The sequence below is a fragment of the Bos javanicus genome, chromosome 26 (assembly GCF_032452875.1).
Source record: "Bos javanicus breed banteng chromosome 26, ARS-OSU_banteng_1.0, whole genome shotgun sequence".
Classification (NCBI taxonomy): Eukaryota; Metazoa; Chordata; class Mammalia; order Artiodactyla; family Bovidae; genus Bos; species Bos javanicus.
In genome coordinates, this window is record NC_083893.1 from 23540668 (window position 1) to 23565328 (window position 24661).

General features: G+C 42.1%; 1 protein-coding gene across 3 annotated transcripts in view; it reads left to right on the forward strand.

The window, feature by feature from the left end:
- Nucleotides 1-24661, forward strand: part of CNNM2 (cyclin and CBS domain divalent metal cation transport mediator 2) — a 185179-nt gene that overhangs the window by 143144 nt on the left and 17374 nt on the right. For 2 of the 3 annotated variants that reach the window (XM_061403312.1, XM_061403313.1), the window contains exons 2-5: nucleotides 6948-7091; nucleotides 9912-10049; nucleotides 12070-12239; nucleotides 22638-22731. In XM_061403312.1, coding sequence (XP_061259296.1) covers nucleotides 6948-7091; nucleotides 9912-10049; nucleotides 12070-12239; nucleotides 22638-22731 — 546 coding nt within the window. Of the gene's footprint in view, nucleotides 1-6947; nucleotides 7092-9911; nucleotides 10050-12069; nucleotides 12240-22637; nucleotides 22732-24661 lie in introns of those variants that run through there. The other variant, XR_009733800.1, reaches the window with a different exon arrangement.

Genomic DNA, 24661 nt, shown 5'->3' on the forward strand with positions numbered 1-24661 from the left:
TCCTTAACGCCTTCCAGCATTGTTCAACTGTCCCCTTACTAGGGAGGCCCTTCCCTGGCCAGCCTAAGCTAAATAATTTGGCCTCTGCTTTTTTGTTCTGCACTGCACATTTTATACAGTCTGACATGCATTTATACTGTTTCCCTGAGTGTTTGTCTCCCCTGCTAGAATGTTCCTTGAAAGCCAGAGCTTTGTTTTGTGCCCTGAGGTATAAGCCTGGCATATATAGTAGACATCAGTACATATTTACTGAGTGAATGAATGAGTTTGTGACTATAGTTCATGACACTTACATAGCATTGTACCTTATGGATTATACATTATGTTCAAAAACGTTAGATCATTGGTCAGTGTGTTCAATTTTTGTACATCAGACTAAATCTAACTAATGCTACTTAAAGTGTATTGACTTCCTTGACGGCCTATACGCAAACTGGTTTCCTTGGGAGATCTTAAGTATGGCCTTCAAATCTATCCTCCATCTTGTTTTATTTTAGTGAAGGGGGACCTGACTTCTAACTTACAGAGCATTTCTTTATTTTATCACTGGTTTCATTCTTAGGAACTTTATTGATTCCTACTTGTTGAATTATTATAATTCTTATGTTAGGTAAACTGGGAAATGTTTAAAAACAGAGGCATATCAAATGCCTCCTTTGCCCTAATGCCCTTGTTTATGGGGGGGCTACAACACTGCATGGGCTTCCCTGGTAGCCAAGTGGTAAAGAATCCACCTGTGGTGTAAGAGACACAGAAGATGGGGTTTCGATCCCTGGGTCAGGAAGATCCTATGGAGGAGGACATGGCAGCCCACTCCAGCATTCTTGAGGGGAGAATTCCATGGACAGAGGAGCCAGGTGGGGTACAGTCCATGGGGTCGCAGAGTTGGACATGACTGAAGCAACTTATGGCACCCCACTCCAGCACTCTTGCCTGGAAAATCCCATGGATGGAGGAGCCTGGTGGGCCGCAGTCCGTGGGGTCGCTAAGAGTCGGACACGACTGAGCAACTTCACTTTCACTTTTCACTTTCATGCATTGGAGAAGGAAATGGCAACCCACTCCAGTGTTCTTGCCTGGAGAATCCCAGGGACGGAGGAGCCTGGTGGGCTGCCGTCTATGGGGTCGCACAGAGTCGGACACGACTGAAGCGACCTAGCAGCAGCAGCAGAAGCAACTTAGCATGCACGCATGACGCTGCACAACTCCTACAATTGTGGGACACAGCAGCCATGGCAGACGTAAAATGTTTGGCTTTAGTTTCTCATCGTTGAATCTTCTGTTTGTTTTCTTCCTGCTGTTCAAAACAAGTGGCGTTTTAAGACCCTGTCTGCTTTGTGCTCACATTGTTCGGTCGTTTGGACTACTGCTTGTCGCTTGTTATTAGCTCAGCTGTGTCAAGTTTTTCCTGATTCCATTCTACTTCATCTGCTCACTTGGCTTTCTTCCTTAGGTGTTTCAGATACTCTGCCTACTGTTCCATTTCACTTGATTGACATCAAACTTGTATGAGAGCAAATGAGTCCATATTTTCATCAGGCGGTTACGGTACCCTTTGTCAGCCTAATCATTACCTAGTTAATTATCCCTATCAAAATACAAATGGTATCTGTCATTCAGAATCTGAGCCTAGCATTGTGGTAAGGTTAAAAGATTCGAGCGTGGCAACCGACAACAATTCTGAGCCGATTCTCCAGAGAGATGATGCAGTACTTTGATTTGGGGAGCAGTGGAAGCAGGCGGAGGCAGAAATTTGATCCTAATTTTATTGCATATAGATGATTTTACTTAGCCTACCTCACAGTGAAGACGTGTTATTATAATTTCATCTGTGTAAGTGCCCTGTTTTGAACACATAGCAGTTAAAATCTAGGTGATTATTTCACAGTGAACTTAACAATTCTGAATTTGACTGGAAATGTGTTTATGGAGCCCTATACTCTGAAGAGAAGCCTGCATAGATTCTCCTAGGTCTGACTTAAGTATTCCATTAGTCATCTAGGACCAGACTAGTCGAGAGGCTGTAGGTATAAGTTTCAGGACAGTTTGAAATGACATGAATACTGCAAGACCCCTTATAGCTAGCCACAAAGGGCTGTCTCCAAGCCCTAATTGTACCAGCAATGTCTGCTTTATTCTATATATAATTAAGTTTATATAATCTAGCTATATTAAAAAGCTTTAGTGCTATTTCATGCCTGTAATCGCATATTGTGCTGATTGCTGTGTTTTTATTCTTCTCTTTGGAAGTTAAGAATCCATCAGTTCATAATCTTTTCCAGTTTTTGGTTTATAAATATCTTTTATTAGTTTCCCCAAAATTGCTTTGCTGCTTTCAATCCTGGCTTAATCCCTCCAACGCTCAGGTTAAGAATGATGTTATTTGAGCTCAGTTCTTTAAATTTCTGTTTTGATAAGTTTATATTTTCCCTTTGATGGTTCCATTGATGAGGCCAAAGGCTGAACTCCCTGCAGTGAATGATTAAGTAGGGGAAGAGGTACCTTATATTGCTGTCTTCCAAAAGCATGATTAGAGAAGAGGGATATCTTTTTTTTTTTTTTTGGTACTGCTTACTGGGAAGAAGGTTAGAAAACAAGACTTCTCACCAGGAATTCCAAAGCTAAAAATATGTGACTCAGGGGCAGATGAAGAAGTTTCAACATTGGAGGTGGGGGTGTGAAAGGGAACACTGAGCTAGGAAGAAAACCTAATTTTCCATCTAAGAAGCCTAGCTTACATGAATAATTTCTAGAGTAAGGCCTTTTCCAGTCAGATCTGTTGGTGCTGTCGAGCTGGTATTTCAAGTATGTCCATCTGCATTTAAACGAATTGCTCCAAGACAATCTGATTATGCGGTAGTTACTTTGGTGAGAATAGCGCCTCAGTGGAATGGAAACTTCATTTTGAGTCTAATATTAGACCTTGCTTTGGAAAATTCCTTTTAAATGATCACAAGCTGGGAATAGCAAAAGAATTTAACTTTCGACAGACAGCATTCACCAAGAATTTTTAACTGCTTATGTTTGGGTCCTTGGGAAAGCAGATGGGAGAAACTGACCTAACCAAACTGACTAGACTGGAATTGACTTGACCTGATGCGGTGTTTATATATCTGTTGCTGATAAGTTTCCCTTGTAGTCTCATTTGCTCAAAATATTTTCATTCTTTGAGTGTGAGCACGCTAAGGATGCAGATTGTTAGGATGCCTAGTTGTCTTAACAATCTTAACTTCTCAGTCTCCAGACAGCGTTGCCTGCAAAGGGGTCTGAGGCAGAGCAGAAAGGGCAGATGAACCCACAGACCCAAAGCCAGCCTCTGAGTAAGTAGGTGCTGGGAACTTCATCAGAACTGGTCTTCAGGAAATTTTTAGTTTGGCTGGTTGTGTCTGAGCAAACTCACCCAGTTTGAAGTAAAGTTTATTTAAATGACGTGCCCTCACTCCCACCGCCTCCAAAAAAACCTCACCCTGTCATTTAAAAATATAATTATATTGGGTAGGGGGAGGCTCAAGAGGGAGAAGATATATGAATACGTATAGCTGATTCATGTTGTCCTGCAGCAGAAATTAACATTGTAAAACAGTTATGCTCCAATTAAAGAAAATAATATAATGTTAAAATGATCATGAAGTTTCCAGATATCATGTCTCCTTGGCTTAGCTTAAGGATACGTTTCAGCTGCCCTCATGGCTTGGTTTAGGAAAACCGATGATTGGTGTATGAGATAAATTTAATATTTTTAAAAGATCTTTCTGAAATTGAGATGCATCCTTTTTTAATTTTCAAATTTTTAATTGGAGGACAATTGCTTTACAATATTGTGTTGGTTTCTGCCATACCTCACCATGAATCAACCATAGATATACACGTGTCCCCTCTCTCTTAAACTCCCTCCCCCCTCCCACCCCTCTAGGTTGTCACAGAGCACCTGATTTGAGTTCTGTGCGTCATAGAGCAAATTTCACTGGCTGTCTGTTTTACATATGGTAATTTATGTTTCTGTCACAGTGCACATTTAATGTAGTAGACTTTTTCTTTCTGACTAAGCTGGTAATAGTTGATAGCGCCTTAGAATTGAGGAAGAATATTGATAAATTAATATAAGCTACCATTTATTGATTGCCCAGTTGATCCCAGTTCCTGCCTTTGCTAGGAACATTATCCCTGATTCTAACGATAATCCTGCATGGCAGCAGTTATCATGAGCCTGGGTTTAGAGGAGAGGAGACTGAGGCTCAGAAAAGTTACATAGGCCTTGGTCCTGATCACACAGCTGGTGGTAGCTAAAGCGGTGATACTAGAGTTCGCATCCAGAAGTGGTCGGTTTCACAGCATGTGTTCTTATAGGATATCTTTTTGATGTTTACTATATTTGAAATTAAACCTGAGGAATTTTAAACATTTACTTATTTTTAAGGGACAACCATGAATCCATTAAGTGGTAACGTAGCATTTTTAGTAAAAATAACTTTTTCCAAAACTTGAATAGTAAAGAGAGTAGTGGTTGCCTTTCTGTGTATTGTTTATTATCAAGCTAAATGGAGGGCAGCTAGATCCTCTTCTGCATTCAGTCTGTGCTATACACTGTTTTTATTGAGGCATGTGAAGAAACTCTGTCCTCACACAGATATGTATTTGAAAAGGGAGGGGTATTTTAATAACCTTTATGAATATTTGGATGTTCTTTGATAATAACCCCAACCTCCCCAAGTGATTGCTTCTTTAAGGTTAGTTGCAGTGTAGCATCTGAAACTATGCCAGTGGACTTGTGGTGCCCTGTTCCATTAAGATCTTTTGGTATGGAATCTTCCTTACAAAAGAATTCTGAGTAATGTGTGTAGCTATTCCCTGACTCCAACAAGTAGAGCTTAATTCCTGCCACTCGCCCTCCCTGGGGGTGGGGCTAGACCAAATGACTTGCTTCCAAAGAGTAGAATGAGGACAAAGGGAAAATGGGTAACTTTTGCGGTGGAGAAGCCTGAGGATCACTGCCCTGGCCACACAGTGACCGTGGACGTCGCCTGTGGTGATGTGAGCCCTGATGTCCTGTAACGAAAAAACTCACAACCCCAGTCTATTGTGAGAAAAACATCGGAAAAGTATGTCCAAATCAGAAGATATTCTGCAGAGTACCTGACCAGAACTCCTTGATTGTCAAGCTCGTGAAAAACAAGGGCAGACTGGGAAACCGTCATAGACCAGAGGAAACTGGGAAGACTCGACAGCTAAGTGCAGTGTGGTCCTCAAGACTGGATACTTGAACAGAAAGAGGACATTAATGGAAAAACTGGTGAAATCCAAATAAAATCTAGAATGTCCTTACTGTTACCATATCAGTGTCAACTTCTAGTTTTGATGAATATATCATGGTAAAGTAAGGTGTTAATAGTGGAAGGGGGAAGTTGAGTAGAGGGTATACAAGAACTCTGTCACTTTTCTGTAAATCTAAAATTACTGCAAAATAAAAGGTTTTTAAAAATCCACTGTTATGCATTGCATTTTGAATAACTCGTTTACCCATGCATGATTTGGTAACATCATGGCCATGGTCATTTGGAGAATACTGGTTCACAGAGTTAGGCAGATCTTTGAACTGTTGACACATTTTATTGTTCAGTACTTTACAAATCACATTTGTTAATAGCGCCACCTGTCTCCATCAGGTAAGTCTTCACTGAGAAGCTCTCAAGTTTCACGGTGGTGGATCCAAGTTTCCAGAAATCCTAATTTTCCCTTGAAAGCTCAGATGTTCTGTTTGGCAATGAACACTGCTGTTGTTTTCCTGAATGTAATAGGCTCATCGTGTTCATTTTCAAGAAAATGTCTGCCAAATATCCAAGTCTAAATAACCATAGCTTGGTAGTTATTCTTTAAAATGTTTGGTGAAAAAATTGATCCAACTTGCAACTCAGTTTGCATGAGTCCTTTTCCTCAAAACAACTATCATACTTCAGAATGCAACAGAAATGTTTTATGGTACTTTTCAATTTGTCATGTACAATATTGAAAGACAAGTCCCAGGAATCAAGATTTAATTAAGCTGATTACTTCTACTGTGTCATCAAGGATATTTTTTTCCCTCTGGAAAAGAATTATTTTTACAATTTTTAATTGAAATACAGTTGATTTACAGTGTTCTGTTAATTCCAGGTGTATAGCAAAGTGATTCAGTTTTATATACTTTTAAAAATTCTCTTCCATTGTAGGTTCTCACAAGATATTGAGTATAGTTCCCTGTACTATAGGGAACATTTTATGAAGTTCTATACAGTAGGTCCATGATGGCTATAGATTTTATCCATAGTAATTTGTATGTTTTAATCCCAAACTCCTAATTTAAAGGATACTTGAACAGATTTTCCCCATTTTACTGTGTGTGTGTGTGTGTGTGTGTGTTGGAGAAGACAGTGACCACTAGTAGTGACCTACTACTACCGCTGCCTTGACTTGTGCTGAGGCACTTTTATACCATTGGTGCAAATACCAACACAGTAGAAAACTCCAGGAGCATTTTAGTAATCTAAATGAAAAGGATTTGGCCTTTCTGACTTGCCTAAAATGGTCCTGGGTACCCCTAGGGGTCCACAGACCATACCTTGAGAGCTGCTGTCCTCAGGTAAAGCAGCAGTTGCTAAATGGTCACAAAAGAACAGCTGACATAACCAAGACCAGCTCCATTAAGAAGCACATGGCGCCATGGTGGTGCCCGGGGTGTAGATGATGATGCTGTTTTGGCTTAACTGGTCTTACTTTTGATGGCCCATGAAGCTTTGCCATTTGTTTGTGGACAAACATTTCTAAACCATTTTTAAATGCTGAAAGGTAGACTTTGATAATCTGATATCTGTGTTTGCTGCTGTTTTTAACATAATCCTTTATAAGATTTCATTCAGGAAATTGAGAAAATCACCTCTGAAAATTACCTCTTTGCTTTCTTTCCTTTAAAGGTAAATCTCACCTGGCTATTGTGCAGCGAGTAAACAATGAGGGAGAGGGGGATCCATTTTATGAAGTTCTGGGAATTGTCACATTAGAGGATGTGATTGAAGAAATCATCAAATCTGAGATTCTAGATGAAACAGATTTATACAGTGAGTACCGTCGCCTGAGTATAACTTTGCAAAACCTTTGCTTTTATTTGCCATGTTTGTGAGTCATCTGACATCTCTCCAGCTGTTGTCTGTCTGTTTCTAATAACACACAGTGTGTGTAGGCTGGGTACCACCTACAAGTATACACCAGTCTTTCCACCGCAGAGGAAGAAGAGTGCAGGTCCTGTAATATCAACTGGCCATGGTTTTTTATTTTTGAAAAGCCAACTGCTTCTGAGCTGGGCATTATTTGCCCTGAACAGAGAACTCCATTCTCGGCTTTCATTTTACACAGTTAGGCAAATTGTTTCAGTTAAGTTTCTGCCTCTACTTAAAGTCATAATTCAAATGCTTAAAAACTGAAAAGGGTTTGTGGATAGCAACTGTTGAAATTTCCTCGTTCTAGTACCCATGGGTCGGGATAGAGGTGAATTTTGCAGGCGTAGTTTTGCTGGGTAGTGTTGTCACTGCGGAGTATATAGCAAGAGCAGGACAGGTTAGGGTACACAGTCAAAGCGTGTCTTTCTCGTTCTGTTTCTCTGCCTTCTGGGAGGTGGGCTTGGATTGGGGACGGTGGGTATCCACACCTGTTTGCCCAGGAGTAGGGTTGGTCCTGGGGCTTCCCAGGTGGTGCTAGTGGTAAAGAACCCACCTGCCAGTGTAGGAGATGTTTTAAGAGACACAGGTTCGATCCCTGGATTGGGAAGATCCCCTGGAGGAGGGCATGGCAACCCACCCCAGGATTCTCTTGCCTGGGGAATCCCATGGACTGGTGCACTGCAGTCCTTAGGGTCACGCAGAGCCAACCACGACTGAAGTGACTTAGCACACACACATAGGCCAGATCCTGGGCTGGGCAATGAACCTGCATTCTGTCCTATTAAATCCACAACTGTTGGATTTCCTCAGCCTCACTCTTAGCAAAGTAATACTCTTTAAAGAGTTTCTTAATGCCAAAGATGGCCTGAGGCCTGAGATGTTAGGGGCTGTCAAAGGTGGTATAGAGAAGGAGAATTGGGGCTCTTTGTATCCTGTTGAGCTTTTCAAGCTTGAATTGGAGGGGAAAAGGGACCGTTCAGGTGGCCTGGAGCACCAAGGACAAAACCAGCCTTGCTCAAAGCAGAGTCATTTTATTCAGGCCTATTGGAAAGGGAATGTCCCTCATTTTAAAACTGAAGTCTTCCGTCCACCCTTAAAAAAAAAAAAATTAATATTTATTTCTTGACCTGCTTCCCAAATGGATCTTATTTTTTCCCTCACATCTGTATAGTGTTCTTTAAACAACCCCGATCCCTATGTGTTTTATCCTTTTGACTCTTGGACAATAATCAGAGCTTTCATAATAGAGAATATTGTTAATTGTGTGTTTACATTCTTTTCATCCTTCCTCACAGAGACTGTTTAATACCAAGTGTGTCTCTGCATATTTATGTGTTTCCCCAGGGGTAATCCTCAGTGTAAGAAAGATAATCTAGACATTTATGCGCCTTTATGTTTACACTTCAGCTCACTTCTTTTAAACCTTGATGAGACTGATTTCATACATAGCTTCCTGAGATGAGATACTGAACTGTGTTTCAAGGATAGTCTTGATTCAGTTCAAGGATGATGACGACCTTTGACATTAGAAAATGATTCAGAATGCTTGCCTTGATTTTTGCTGCCTGACTTTAAAGAGAATTTGGGACAGAGGAAAATTCCAGGTTGTGATTGCCTTCTCCCCAGGACAAGCCTGATTAGTCCTCAGTGTTTTGCCTTAGGCATGAAATGGTAATGTAAAGACTCATGATTCTTGAGGGCGGAAAGCAAGCAATTAGGAAAAGCAAGCAAATTGTCTCTAACCTAGTTTTTGATCATTACTTTGTCCAGAAAAATACTCAGAAGTTTTGCATTTGACACGTTCAAGATCAAGGATTGGCAAACTACACTTACAAGCTAAAAAAAATTTTTTTAACATTTTTTCAGTTGTTAAAAAGTCAAAAGAATATTATTTTGTGACACGTAAAAATGATACAGAATTAAAATGTCCTATCCAGAATACAGTTTTACTGCAGCACAGCCCTGCTAATTCATTTTCACATGGCTTCTTTTTGCTCAACAGCAGAGTTGTAGTTGCAACAGAGTGTACATGGCCCGCAAGCCTGAAATATTTACTGTCCAGCCCTTTGCAGAGGAAATGTGCTGACCTCTGTTCTGAATCACTCCTTCATATTTGCTTGACCTTGAGGGTCTCATGGTCTGGGGTATTATTACTAAGATCAACAGATAATGTTATTAAAATCAATCACAAATAATCACTGTTCTGTGAAAGTGTTCTTGTTCATTTCTCGAGGGTGTGTGTGTGTGTGTGTGTGCTCTTTCAGCAGAGGCTGGCAGGGACACGCTTCTCTGTGTCTTCTGTAGTGTGATTGTTCTTCCTGCTGTGTGGCAGCCTGAGTAGCAGGAGCCTGTGTGCGCCCTGGGCTCATGTCCTGTCGCTGCGTGGTTGTGTAAAGGCTCTACGAGGGGAGGATTTTTGTCCACAGCTGCCCATTAATAATACTTAGAAGGGCCCTGTAGATCTTCCCAGCGTGTGTCCACGGTCATCCCTAATCATGTTACCTGTGATTTCGTACTCTGGATTGTGTCATAGCCACGCCTGTGCTGCACTGATCCGATGAGTGTCCCTCCCCTCTCCACATGCTGTTTGTATGTAGCGTGCCCACCATCTGGAGAGCGAGCTTAGCCTTTCCAATATATCGTGTCATTTTTTGTTCAAAAAGAGCCCTGATCTAATGGAATGTGTTTCCTTACTTTTTCCTTTTCTCGTTCCTCCCTCAGCTGATAACAGAACGAAAAAGAAAGTGGCCCATCGAGAAAGAAAGCAAGATTTTTCTGCCTTTAAGCAGACAGACAGCGAGATGAAGGTTAAAATATCACCACAGCTTCTCTTGGCCATGCACCGTTTCCTAGCAACAGGCAAGTGCGCTTATCACAGTTTGAAATCTCTGCCAACCCTGGAGCAAGTTTCTCGCCCACGCTGACTGGGGTGGGCTGGGGGTGGAGCCTGGGACCTGGGGTGATAAGTAATGCCACTTTTGTGTTTTGTTTTTTTTGTTTTGTTTGTTTTGTTTTGTTTTTTTCTTTTTAAATTCTCTCCTCTCCTATGTTCAGTGTCGGCATGAACCCTCTGAGACATTTACCAGGGGTGGACCAGTAACTTAAAATTGGTCTGAAAGGTAAGGATGAATGTTAGTGCCACACTGCATGTGAACGGTAGGCCAGGCCATCCGCTTCAGCTCAGTCCAGGGGAGAGCCAGCTGGCGGAGCAGGCGGACAGTGCATACCAGACCCCATCTCGGTGTGTCAGGCATTGAGTAGCTCTCTCTTCAGCTTGCCTCAGAAGAACAGTTGGACATCAGTGGTGGCACAGGTGCTATGATTTGCAGTGAAGAACAATAAATTCTCAAAATTAAATCTTTACCCTTTCTGGTTGTAATGAAATCAGAAATCCTCAGAACTCTGACATAGATTTCCTGATGGCCTCTTCAAAGCAGATTGTTAACTCAGGCCCATTCCAGGAGGCAAGTGTTCACATTATTAAAACCACCGACCCAGCCGGCAGTGACTGCTCCAGGGAGGTCAAGGTCGAACGGATTTGAGAGACTGACTGACCCTGCTCACATCCCCAGATGGCTCTCTAGGCGAAGGGTGAGCTCTGTTGGCCAGGGGGAAGTGTGAGAGAATCTGAGAGTGCCCAGTGGCCTATAGAAGACGTCTGTGTCCAAGATGGGCAGCCAGTGCCTTTCAACTGAATGCAGTGTACTTGAGATATTTTGAAAAGAAGGCTAACAGCAACCACGTGATGGAATGTTATACACTCTTTAAGATCATTTTTTCAGATACCTCGAAAGGCTCATCATATAATACTTATCTCATGTGAAAATACTTAGTGTAAAGTAAGAAGAAACTATAAAACCATGTGTACACAAGATTATCCTTGTATTTTTTAGTGTACACACACACGTATGTACATGGTACTCATGCCTAGGTGAGGTATGGGAAAGAAATACCAATTGCTCAGAATGGTTATGAGTGGTTGGTTTATAGGTTTATTTTCTTCTTTCTCTTTTTCTGTATTTTCCAAAACTTCTGTGATGTACTATCTTATTTTGTTATTACAAAAAAGTCACTGAACTAATGCAGAATCTATAGGTCTCACATATAACATAATTAAAAACCTTTTAAGACATATGAACAATAACTTATTTTTTTTTATTTCTGATAATGTTGTTCTTCATCATTTAAGAACCACAATTTAGATGTTATCTTATTCTGCCTCAGAGATACCATAAAGTTCACTTTCAGTATAGCACCCTTAAGTCAGTAACTTGGGGTTTTGTTATTTTAAATGAAATCACTATCTTTATCAATTCAGATCAACATTACTTTTTTTTAATAGCAAGCTGGAGTGCATGTTGTTGTGTGCACGTGCCTTGCTTTTATTCTGAATCTCTACCTTCCTCTGTTTCCAGACTTTCTCAGGGTAGTCGATGGGAGAATGAGATGTGAGCACTGCGTCTGAGCACCTGGTACTAACCCACGCTTAGACGCTTCCTGACCTCTGCTTCTTCCTTTGGCTGTTGTTGGACAGTCAGTCTTTTGTGGCCTGTTGCAGGGTGTCCTGGCAGTCATGGAGCCTGCTTCTGGTTGATTTTCCTTTGTGTCAGTCAGAAAATGAGGGTTTTTTTTTTTTTTTTTTTATGATACCTGATACCAATGACAGGTTGAAAAAGAAAAATTCTAAAGCAACAAACATGAGAATTCAGCATTTTCTAATTTCTCCCAGGTTATCTGCCCCCAGTGGATCACGAAACGGAAGTCTCATTAATCCATGCTGTTTTGCTTCGATTCCAAGTATTCTTTAAACACTTTAATCACTAGCATCATTTTTTCCATCCATTTGAAGTGTAATATCGAGTTGTGTTTATATCTATAGAAGTAGAAGCATTTAGCCCATCCCAGATGTCAGAGAAGATCCTTCTAAGGCTGCTAAAGCACCCCAATGTCATCCAGGAACTGAAGTATGATGAGAAGAACAAGAAAGCTCCAGAATACTACCTCTACCAGCGAAACAAACCTGTAGACTACTTCGTTCTCATTTTGCAGGTCAGAAGTATTAATCAATAGTTGTTTGATCTCATTGAGTACCCACCCTTCCAGCTCTGAGGAGACTTGGTGTAGGTGAATGGGTGTCAAGGATTGCACACTTAACTTCTGGGGTGGCCTTATATGTGGGAGAATTTCATCTCCCTGTTTTCATATCTGCAAAAGCAGTGTCGTTAGTTACTTTAATTTCCAGTACTGATAGGCACTTGGTGATTGCTGAGGCATCGAGGCATTCCTTTGAAGAAGGGTGAATTCAGGTGTTTGTTTGTTTTTTGGAAGAGTTTGGGGAATTAACTGTGTGTGTCTAAATCTTGGCTGGACATTTGAAATGTCAGTGTTGTGAGTTCCTTGGGTCTTCTTTTCATTGTCTTTTCTTTCTTCCATCCCTCATTAAGACTTGGCCTTACACAGCTTCTTAGAGATTCCTTATTATCTCTTCTCTTAATGTTGTCAGAATAATCCATTTATTGGGTTGGCCCAAAAGTTCGTTTGGGTTTTCCCATAAGGTGTTATGGAAAAACCCGAATGTATTGCTTTTATTCCTGGTTACTAACCAGATTCTGTTTTAATGAGCAACTGATGGGTAATCACAGCCTCTCACGGCAGTGGTTACTTACCTCCTTCTTTACTATAACATAATCCACTATATAAGGTGAGAAGGTCCCTCCATTCTGAGTCCTCTTAGAGGGGCTTCTGTGCTTGAGTTGACAGGAGGCCCTTGTTATCTCACAGTTTCACCTGGTAGAGCATAGTTCTTGGCATGGAGACCAACATGCATAGTACAAAGAACAGTGTGCTCGTTTTATTGATTTCTTATACCTATTTAGTGAACAATTACTTTTATGGGAATTCTGAGTGTATTTCAGTACGAGAATACTAGCCCTTTTAGCATTCTCCTGTTTCTTGGTTACTTCCTAATAAGAATTGGAAGGATCTTTGTAAGAGTATAATTAGCACTTGGTAGGCCCATCTATAGGAGAAGGCAATGGCACCCCACTCCAGTATTCTTGCCTGGAGACTCCCAGGGACAGGGGAGCCTGGTGGGCTGCCGTCTATTGGGTCACACAGAGTCGGACACGACTGAAGCGACTTAGCAGCAGCAGAGGGCCATCTACAGTTTGCATCTAGCAAGTCCTAGTTATCTAAATGAACTAAAGTTCTTTTATTTGAAAGTAACGTTTATCAAATGTCTAGATGTTGGAGACTCTGGGAAGTGTTGTGTTCATGCCCTATGTTTGGCCTGTACAGTGAATTCTGGATGCAGAAGTCAGGAGCTGTAGAAAAGTCTGGATTAACTGGGTATATGCTGCTTTCATAGGGTGTTCCCTTGGAAACTTCTGTTTGCAGGTTTTCTAAGTCAGTACCCTGATGCTTCTACTAAACTTAGTCTCATTCAGTCCTGAGCTGTGTTTTTTGTTTCTCTGGGGATAGATGAGCTTGAAACTCTGAGGGGGCTATTGAGAATTAACTTTATTTACCACAGTGAAGGAAAAGCATTCATGTTTCTCATAAAAGGTCGATATGAATATTCCTTAAAACTAGGGAAGCTAAATGACATTAAAGACAGTTTATTTCGGAGAACTCTGAGGGTTGACATTGTGAATTTCAGTAATAGTAGAAACTCTATGGCTTTCAATTGTTGATTTTTATATAGTTAGCATTTATGAATTCTGATTCATTAATGCTCTATTGGTATGTAAGAAAGCCATTTCCTGGCTGATAGATCTAAAAGTAGATTTTATGGAAGAGGGACTTCATAATCTTTGTTCTTTTATAAGTAAATCTTTAAAGATATTTTTCAGAAGACTTTTAGGTCTATGTAACTATATTTGAATACCTGTGTCATGTTAAATATTTTTGTAAATGTGACAAGTTCTTGGAACTGATGATGTCATGAGGGTTTTATAAAGATGTACAGGATTTATGGAGGTGTTCAAATTATAGAGTTTGGTGAAAGTCATGTTCTTGTGAGCCAGCCAGTTACTTGAGGTACGCAGAGTATGACAAAATGAAATCTAATACCCTGTCAGTCTAACATATGCCTAGTCGCGTCTGACTGTTTGTGACCCCATGGACTGTAGCCCTCCACACTCCTCTGTCCGTGGGATTTCCCAGGCAAGAATCCTGGAGTGGGTTGCCATTTCCTCCTCTGGGGATTCTTTCAGACCCAGGGATCAAACCTGTGTCTCCTGCCTTGGCAGGCAGATTCTTTACCACTGAGCCACCTGGGAAGCCCCATACAGAGTATAGTCCAAGCTAAAATATCACTAATCCATCATTGGAAATTCATGCCAGATTATTGAATATGTTCCACTGTATTTTAAGAGCATTAAATTAGTAGAAAGCAGCAGTAGCTGCCTTCCCTTCCTGTCCCAGGGCTAGCGAGCTGCCCTCTTCTGAAGATACTTGAAAACTCTTATCAAATGATTGATGTCTGGAATATAATTATAAATAGAAACATCATTTTGAGTTTAAACCCTAGATGAAATAAATTTATTCAAAGGGCAAACCACTCAAGTAAGCTTAATTAAAAGAATATCCTATAGGTTATGGGGCACATACATCCCACTACAGATGAATAAAAAGGCACTTTCAAGTTTTATCTGAGAAAATAGTTTTTTAAATAAAATGTATTTTGATAAAAACACAGTAGATAGTGAAAGAAAACTTTATTGGCTCTACATACCTTAAATAACTTAATAAAATAATGGAAATGGATAGGAACATAATTTTGATGGAAAATTTTTTTCTACCATCATAAAAACAGAAGGAAAAATATTAGTTTTAAATTGTGTACATAATAAAACAAAATTAACCAGGTTGAAGAAAATTAAATATAAAGCTAGGGAAGTACACTTTTAAAAACATTTTATATGACTTCATAAAAATTGGTCATTTGCTGTCACATGTAATGTCTAGTAAATTCAGAAAGAAATTTCATAAAAACAATCTGCACAGATCATAATGAAATAAAATTAAACATAAAAATGCATAATTGAAAAGTACAGAGCTATTTTAAAATTGTGGTCAGTTCTCTTACAAAGATGTGTATATAACAGACAGTATAAGATGTTCTCATTTGTGTTAAAGGAACCTACGTTCTTCCTTTACACACACCTAATAATCATTGCCTCTGAGGAGGAGGTTTGGAGAACTAGGAATAGGGTGGAAGGGAAACTTACTGCTCTTTTTGAATTTCCATGTGTATGTACTACCTGTTTAAATATGTTAAAAATTGTGAATTAATGGCAAACTAAAAACCCTAAGTAGCAACTGAATTAGGGAGAAAATATATAGATTATCATAAAATACCATAAGACTATTAAATAATATAAATACTGTATACATAATATGGCAAATTTTAAACTGTTATTTCTATAAGTATTTGCATAAGAAAAAAGATACCTATAATTTTCTGTAATAGAAAAAGAGCAAAGCAACAAACTCAAAAGAACAAATTAAATAATAGATTATCATGAAAATAACTTTTAAAGTGAAAAAACTCTACATATATACAAAATCAAGATTGGGTCTTTTAAAAGATGAACAAACTTAGTATTCTCATGCCATAATTAATGTGATAAGAGAAAAAGCAAAACTAGAAGTTCTCCCTTGCCCCCCTGAAAAGCAGCTAGAATCAAAAGAATCACTTGGGGGAAAAGTTGAGACTATAAAGAATTCAATTTCTATATTACACACATAGAAAAAAAAATGATTGACTGTCATATGCATTCTTTAGGACAACATGGCCTTATCTAATTAAGTCTGAGTAAATACTACTGTGGCCCAGTCTCACTTATCCACATTGATGGAGAAGTCCTAAATAAAAAGATAGCAGTTAGAAACCAACAGTAGACCCAAAGAGTTATTCACTGTGACTGAATTAGGATTATTTTAGAAATTTAGGGCCAGTTTAATAAAAGGACAACAAAACTAAAATATGCCATGTTAATTAAGAAAGCAGTAAAAGAAAAAATCCTTATACTATCGATAGTTATCAAAAAGGCAACTGACAGAGGTAAACATCCATTCTTGATTTTAGAAAACAAACCCTCTACCCCCACCAAAAAAAATCTCTGTAAAAATCCATGATGAACAGTGAACAAAAAACACAATACTTAACATCATTTCACCTGCTATTTGGGAAAGGAATTTTAAGCAAGCCTTCAATATCAAACCTTCTCATGGAGTTTTGAGTTGCAGGATCTTATGTGTCTCAGTGGATAATATTTCCTCACTCTTGACTCATGTACTGATAACACAGTCACGTTAATGAAAAAAATTAGCTACCTAGCGTCAACCCTATTTTTTTAAAAAAAGTATGTATAAATATTGGGTTGGCTAAAGAGTTCATTTGAGTTTTTCCATAACACCTTACAGAAAAACCTCAAAAAACTCTTTGGCCAACCCAATATGAAACCAATATAAGTTCCTTTTGAACCCTTTGAGCGGAGAACTCTTGTATAGAACAATAAAGAGAACAAGTTTGTAATTAGCACTTTGAATGTGTAAATGATGTTGTTCGGCTGACAGGAAAGTGCCAGTGGGCCCAGACTGTTGCTCTTGCATCCAGCGCACTCGGCTCCCCTGCACCTGGCGAGGAAGGCACCCTCCAGCCCTGTGCTCAGTTTGAGCTACTTTGTATGTTTGTACAGTATGTTGTGCTGTTAGTTGGCCTCTGCTGGGTGTGACCGGATTATTTCTATGTTTAGTCCTCCTCGCTGCTTTCTCTTTGGCTCAGTGCTTCTCACACTTCAGTGTGCTTGGGAATCTCTTGAGGATTCATTACATCTAGGGTGGAGTCTTAACAAACTCCCATTTGGATGAGTAGAAGGCTTAGCCACAATGATTTATGTAGTAAGAACAGCTTCCTAACAGAGAGATTTGAGCAGTAAAGGCAAGTGCTGGCACTGACATCTGGTGGTAGCACTTGGTTAGATGATGGTCAACGAGATAGCCTGAAATATGTATACATTAATTTTTGACCATCAAAAAAAATTTTTTTTTAATTTAAGCATTTATGAACTTGCTGAGTCCCAGGACAACATCTGCGGACTCCAGATTGAAAAATATTGCTTTAGAATGGATGGGTGGTGTTCCTTTTCCTATTGGGTAGTGCTGGTGACCTGGCATTTAATGGTATCTCCCTGTACGTGTCAAAGCCTACTTGTGATGATGATTTGAAAAACAGGAAATAAAAAGAGAACTCAATTCCAGAGTGAGCAGGAGACCAAGTAGCTGCTCAGCACATGGGATCTGAGGGTCTTCAGCCATGAGCCCATGGCCTCCACTGATCGCTTGACCTTGTTCATGCCAGCGAGGACAGCTGAGGCTTCTCCCTAGAGGCCAGGTCCATGTGATCACTGAGCACTTTGTGGATGCTTAGAAACTTTGAAAGGAGTTACACCTTTTTCCAAGGAAAGGTGGGATCCTGTGGGAGTCACTGTACTCGAGGAGCCAGCAGCTTTGCTTGGGGCAGTGAAGCCTTCTTCCTGTTGGTCAGTTTACCCATGTGATGCCCCTTCTTCCTTTGGGAGTCTGTCCTGCCCTGTCCCAGTTTTTTTTTGGTGACAGGCTAGAGCAAAGCCATGAATGTTTCAAAAGTAAAATTGATACATAGCCCCTTCCGTATATAGAAAGTCGTTATCTGAGAAGTTCCCTGATTGTTTTGAGCCCAGCAAGATACTTATTTCCTCAAAGGGCAGCGCTGTTTTGTGTACTTAATGGCACCCCACTCCAGTACTTTTGCCTAGAGAATCCCATGGACGGAGGAGCCTGGTGGGCTGCAGTCCATGGGGTCACTAGAGTTGGACACAACTGAGCGAGTTCACTTTCACTTTTCACTTTCATACATTGGAGAAGGAAATGGCAACCCACTCCAGTGTTCTTGCCTGGAGAATCCCAGGGACGGGGAGCCTGGTGGGCTGCCTCTAGGGGATCGCACAGAGTCGGACACGACTGAAGCGACTTAGCAGCAGCAGCAGCAGGTTTACTTGAAAATGGTCACTTTTCTGAGTCATTGACACACACAGATGAATAAAAATGTGTTCACTGGATGTTTTTAAAACTTGCCGGTCAGGAAAGCCTCACTCTAGAGAAGGAGGTCTGGGTAGTTTTGGGGGTTGTAGAATCACAGAATGTTAGAACTGAAAGAACCATAGGGTTCGTCTTCTCTACTAACGTTTTATAAATGAAGCAAGATTAGCCTAGGGCAGCAGTTCCTAAATGCTTGATACTTGACAAAGTTTTCTCCAGTTTGAGGCAAAATGAGGGGAAAAAAGGACAGTGGCAATGAGTTCTTCATGCAGCTATGTGTATTCAGTTTGTTTCCCTGGTGGCTCAGCTGGTAAAGAATCTGCCTGCAATTCAGACCTGGGTTCGATCCCTGGGTTGGGAAGATCCCTTGGAGGAGGACATGGCAACCCATTCCAGTATTCTTGCCTGGCAATCCCCATGAATAGAAGAGCCTAGTGGGCTACTGTCCATGGGGTCACAGAGTCCGACACGACGGAGCGACTAAGCACACATTCTGAAATTATGTATTTTCTATATTGGGGATTAAAATATCTGGGCTTCTGTGAAATCATGGTCTCACACAGATAGCTGTGTGTTTAAAAAAAAATCTCTTATGAAATAAAAATGTGGCAACCCTCTCTTTGTTCCTGAGGAGGAAGATGGATTTTCCTAGTTCTTGGGATCCAAGCTGGGAACCACTGACCTAGTATACCTGCCTTTAATCTGATGGATCTAGACTCGGTAGACTCCACAAGGAAGGTAGCTGATCTTCCTCTGCCTGCCAGCCAGTCTTAGGGAGCAGGGAGAGATCACCTGAGGGGACTGAGAATTTTTGAGCAGCCGTCCTGGTCTAACTGACAGCTGTGGGGAGTCTTTCGAGAGGCCAGAATGCCCAGAGTTTCCAGAGCTGATACCCATTTGCAGGGACACGGAACACGGAAGGCCCTGTCACTTGTTCTTTAAAAAAAAAAAAAAATTAAAAGATCCAGATCAACGGGTGGTTCATACAGATGGACGTCATTTAGAGTCTTTACGGCATTTGATCCTGCCTCCTGATTTTCTGCATAGAAATGCAGGTTAGGAGATGGTCTTGCAGCCACTTTTGAGTTTACAATCACCAAGGCAGACATTTTCAAATAGCATCTATGTGCATCCTAGCTCCCTGATACAAAATCAAGGATTAGTCCATAACGAAATGGACATATAACTGAAGGTATCCACCAACGGGCACTTCCATTTCTGTTGCTTACCATTTCTGAATATTGTCCTTCCGTACCTCTCTTAGGGACCCTGCCTCCTATTCTTTCCCGCCAGCTTTTGGCTTTTGCTCCCTAAGTTCCCACCTCTTCTCCCTCCACTAACTGTCTTCCCTTTCTGCCTGGAAATGGCAACAACCCACTCCAGTATCCTTGCCCGGGAAATCCCATGGACAGAGGAGCCTGGCGGGCTGCAGTCCATGGTGTTGCTGCTGCTGCTAAGTCGCTTCAGTCGTGTCCGACTCTGTGCGACCCCATAGATGGCAGCCCACCAGGCCCCGCCGTCCCTGGGATTCTCCAGGCAAGAACACTGGAGTGGGTTGCCATTTCCTTCTCCAATGCATGAAAGTGAAAAGTGAAAGTGAAGTCGCTCAGTCGTGTCCGACTCTTTGCGACCCCATGGACTGCAGCCTACCAGGCTCCTCCGGCCATGGGATTTTCCAGGCAAGAGTGTTAGAGTCAGACATAACTTAGCAACTAAACAACAAACACAACAGAATAGCCCTCATTAACCCCACAGCACCCTCCTCACCCTGCTGCCATCTCCCCTCTGTGGCCCTGCCTCCTGTGCTTTGTCCCGCCTGCCCTCCCTTTCCATCCATTGTCTGATTTCTTCGGGAAAAGACCCCCTCAGGCCACAGTGCCTTCCTCGGTGAGGTGACCGTCCCTTCACTCTGAGGTCCTTCTGCTCCTCCTCTCTGCAGTGACGCAGTGGTCCGTCCCTTCACTCTGAGGTTCTTACTCTCTGCGGTGACGCGGTCGTCTGTCCCTTCACTGAGGTTCTTCCCCTCCTCCTCTCTGCGGTGATGCAGTCGTCCCTCCCTTTTCTCTGAGGTTCTTTCCCTCCTCCTCTCGGCATTGATGTGGTCGTCCGTCCCTTCACTCTGAGGTTCTTCCGCTCCTCTGCGGTGATGCGGTCGTCTGGTTCTACTTCTGTTTGTTTTTCCTCCTGCTCTCAGTCACAGTCTGCAGTTGCTCCTTTTCTCTTTCCACCCACTTTTCTCTTCCCACCCACTTTTCTCTTCTCTCTCACATCCCCATCTCCAATGCTGACCTTTTCCCTGACCTTTGTTCTTCCATTTCAGCCTTTTTGATGGGCTCTTCGAAAGGTCTTGTTTTCTTGAAGGGCGTTCGTCCTCTTTTCCCAGCTCCCATCACCGCCCTTCCTAGTGTTTCCACCTCCACGCATGGAGTCCCCGTTCTTCAAGTCACTAAAAGCAAACTTTTCTTGGAATTTTCGACACCCCTCCTTTGTCTCCTTATGCTTTTCTCCCTTACGGTTTCACTAAATTATGTTCATTCTTTATCCGTGGCTCCTCTCATGGCGATCTTTTTCCAGTCCTGTGGTTACTGCCTTTGTGTATATCTAGACTTGATCTTCCTGAAACCTTTTCAAGAACCTTACTGAGCTGGCCCATCCTTCAAGGAGCTCCACAGTCCGACCTGCTCACCAAACTCTCTTCAAACCCCTCTCCCCTTCTTCCCTGGTAAACCCACTGAGCCTGCTGTTGCCCACCTCTGACCTTCCTTGACACTGTTCCCTTCTCTTGGCTCAAATCCTACTCCTCCTTAGATTTTCCTTCCTGTGTAAAATTTGTCTTTATACAAGAACAGAAAGTAAATTTTTTCTCTCTCCCTGAAGTCCTTGTGTTCTTGTCTTTTTCCTCATGTGGAATTTTTGTTCACTGCCTTGTATCATGGCGTTTCATGTGCTCTCCCCTTACCTGAACTGTGTGCTCTTGGAGCACAAAGGCTGTCTTCTCACAAGGCTGCACAGCCTCTCCTATAGGACCCTGTGTGGTCAGGGTTTTAGCACCTTTTGGTTTGCAGGTTGATTTTGTATAATAGCAAGAGAATTGGTTGGAGATTGATAAAACTAGTATTTTCCATCGAGTGAAGGAAAACCTAAAAGAGACAACAGATGGCTTTCTGAGGAAGGGATTCGAGAAAAGATTTCCATAAATGGGAATTTAGTGTAGAATAAAAGGGAGTGATCACAGTGGTGAGAGTTTGGATTCGTGGGTGACAGTGTAGCATACTGATTAAGAGCTTGTTCTTGGTCACTTCATCTTTCTGAGCCCCGTTCTCCTGATTTATATGAGGGTGATGATTGTGTCTGCTTCATAGAATTGTGAGCATTAAGTGAATTAATAAAGCAGTATGATTGTTGGCACAGTTCCTCTTCAATAAATGGTAGCTTAAGTTTTGTTTATGCATGGTAAAGGATATACCATGAAGGTACACTCTTACCAGAGAGGCAAGAATTACAGGTAAGATGAGCAAGGACTTTCCTGATCCTTGGCTTAGAAATCTAGAATACAACTTGCTTCTGAGGGTTTTCCGGTAGCCCAGAAAAATGCATGTTGATATCACCTACCATGAAAAGATTATGGTGAACCCTAAGGCTGGGGGAATAAGTAAAGCACAGCCTGTCCCAGAAGAAATGGTGAGAGTGAAGAAGTTGTGATCAAGTTAGAGGAAGGAAAGAAGGAAGAACCTTAGAAGAGGTCTTGTCCTAATGGAAAGACATTTCTTAGGTGCTTTTCCAAGACAAGAGGAGCACCGCAGTGTCGCGGCGCCTCTTGGGTGTCTGGATGACCAGGGACTGGCCTGCGGGCTGTTTGCTCAATTGGTCACGACTGTGATAGGGAGAGAAGAGTAAGTTCTGCCCTCAGGAACTGGTTTAGTCCTCCTTGTTTCATGGTCACAAACCATGTTGGCCCTTGACCCTGACTCTGCTCCGACTCAGGCTCCCATGGGACTGCCTGGATGACGGTCACAGAGCGCTTTCTCAGTGTTGCCCCGTGGATGGGGCAAGAGCCCTATCCTTCTGTTCCTGGGAGGGCTCTTGAATCCATGAACAGGGGTGCTGGGGACTACTAAGTGAACTCATGGAAATTAAACATCATGCTACCATCCCCAGTTCACCTCCAGCTAAATCCAGTTTCTCATGGATTAACCCTCTCCTCTGTCTAAGTGGGAAAGGGCTACCTGAGGCTTTTTACTTCCTTGGTATTGTTGGGAAAGGAATTTAGACCAAAATCTGAGGAAGGACTAAATCTTGCGTAGAATTTACAAAGAGGTTCATATAAGTAGGCTGAAAACGCTCCGTTTTTCCTTTTCACAGGGGAAAGTGGAAGTAGAAGCTGGAAAAGAAGGTATGAAGTTTGAAGCCAGTGCTTTTTCATACTATGGTGTGATGGCCCTCACAGCCTCCCCAGGTGAGTGTCCTGGTCAGCCTCAGGGCAGGGCTAGGTGTCAGGAAATAACGCCCTGTACTGTCGCTCTTATCTCTGTACCTGCTGGCTAAACACAAGGCTTGTTTCTTTACTTTATGAACTTTTTATTGAAGTTGCATACAAAAAATACTGCTCACCTCGTACATATATACCTCTGAAGTTTTCACAAACTCAGCTCTCCTGTGTAGACCAACTCCCAAATCAGGAGACAGAAAGGGCATCACCAACCCTCAGAGGAAACCACCCCCCGACACCCCACCCTCCCTTTTAGTTACTGTCTCCCCACAGTAACCACTGTCTTGACTTCTGAGCCTTAATAAGTTTTGCCTCTTTTTGAACTTCAGGTCAGTGGAATTAATTCACTGAATCTGGCTTCTCCCACCCAGGGTTGTCCTGGTCATCTTCATCTGTACTGCTGTGCGAGCTTACAGTCTTCCTTCTCATGGCCGTATAGTGTTCCACAGTGTGAATATACACCAGTGCGTTTGTTCTTTTCGGTGCTGGTGGACACGGGTAGCTTCACGTTGGAGGCAACTGTGAATTGTGTGGCAGTAACACTGCACATGTCCCTTGGTGAAGACACTTCTGTCAGGTCTACATGTAAGAGCGGAACGCTGGGGCCCATGTTAATAGCTCTTGCCAGTTTCCCAGAGTGCTGAGGAGTTTCCACACGCCTGCCCCTGCTAACGAGGGTTCCAGTTGCCTCACGTCCACCTGGCCACCACTAGATACTGTTGAATCTTTTAGGTGTTAACTATTCTGGACTTTTTAAATTTTCACTTTTCTGAGGATAAGTGTTGATACATATCCATTGCCTGTAGTTCTTCTTAACTAGAGAGCTGGCCAATTAAGTCTGCCAAGTAAGGTTGGGTATACCTTCAGGGTATCAGTCCAGTTCTCTGACACAAAATGCCAGAAAACGGGGTCTGTGCTAATGGGAATGTGGCTGCAGAGACTTGGCTCACCTCTGGGATGGGACTTGAATAGTTTCTCTGTAGCTTCCTTTGCTTTAACTGGGCAGGCAGGTGGGCTTCCCTGGTAGCTCAGCTAGTAAAGAATCCACCTGCAGTGCAGGAGACCCTGGTTCCTGGGTCAGGAAGATCCCCTGGAGAAGGGATAGGCTATCCACTCCAGTCTTCTTGCCTGGAGAAACCCCATTGACAGAGGAGTCTGGTGGGCTACAGTCCATGGGGTCAAAAAGAGTTGAACAGGAGTCAGCACAGCACAGCAGGGCAGGCAGGTAAACAGGGCTTGGAGTACCACCTTGTGGTCAGAATGCCTAATGACATGCTGTGTTGCTAGGAAATACCTTCCTTATAAACCTCAAACTTTAAAATCACCCATGAAGGGGAGGGGACGTCTCCAGACAAGTCTGTGTTGTGACCTTGGTCCTCATTTACTGCGTCACATGGTGTCTCAGGCACCCAGAGATGTAACAGAAAGCAAGAGAAGGTCAAGAATTCTGAGGTTTGAAGCCTCCCCTGCCCCCATGCATCTTCTCACTGCCCTGGTGCAGGTTACTGAGTTCCATGGGCCAGCATCTCCGTTGTCAAGTGCCAACTGACACCTAGTGTGAGCACAAGCCTGTTGAACCCCATACAATTAGTAGGTATCTGCTGTAAACCTGAAGATGATGTGTTTTCACTGCTAGTGAGAGGACAGGGACATTCTTAACTAGGTCGAGAAGACCTGGGTGACAGCCTGAGTTCCATCATTTATGGGTCTCCCAACTGAGAAAGGCCCTTGGCTTCCTCACTATTAAAAGGATATAAGATCATCTCCTGTGATTGTTAGAGTAGAATGTGGTGATACTCATACAAGGGCTTTGTAACCTTTAAGGAACAAGAGGAAATGTTTATATTAACACAAGGTGTTGAGATTTTGACTCTTGCTTGGCAACCATCCTCATGTT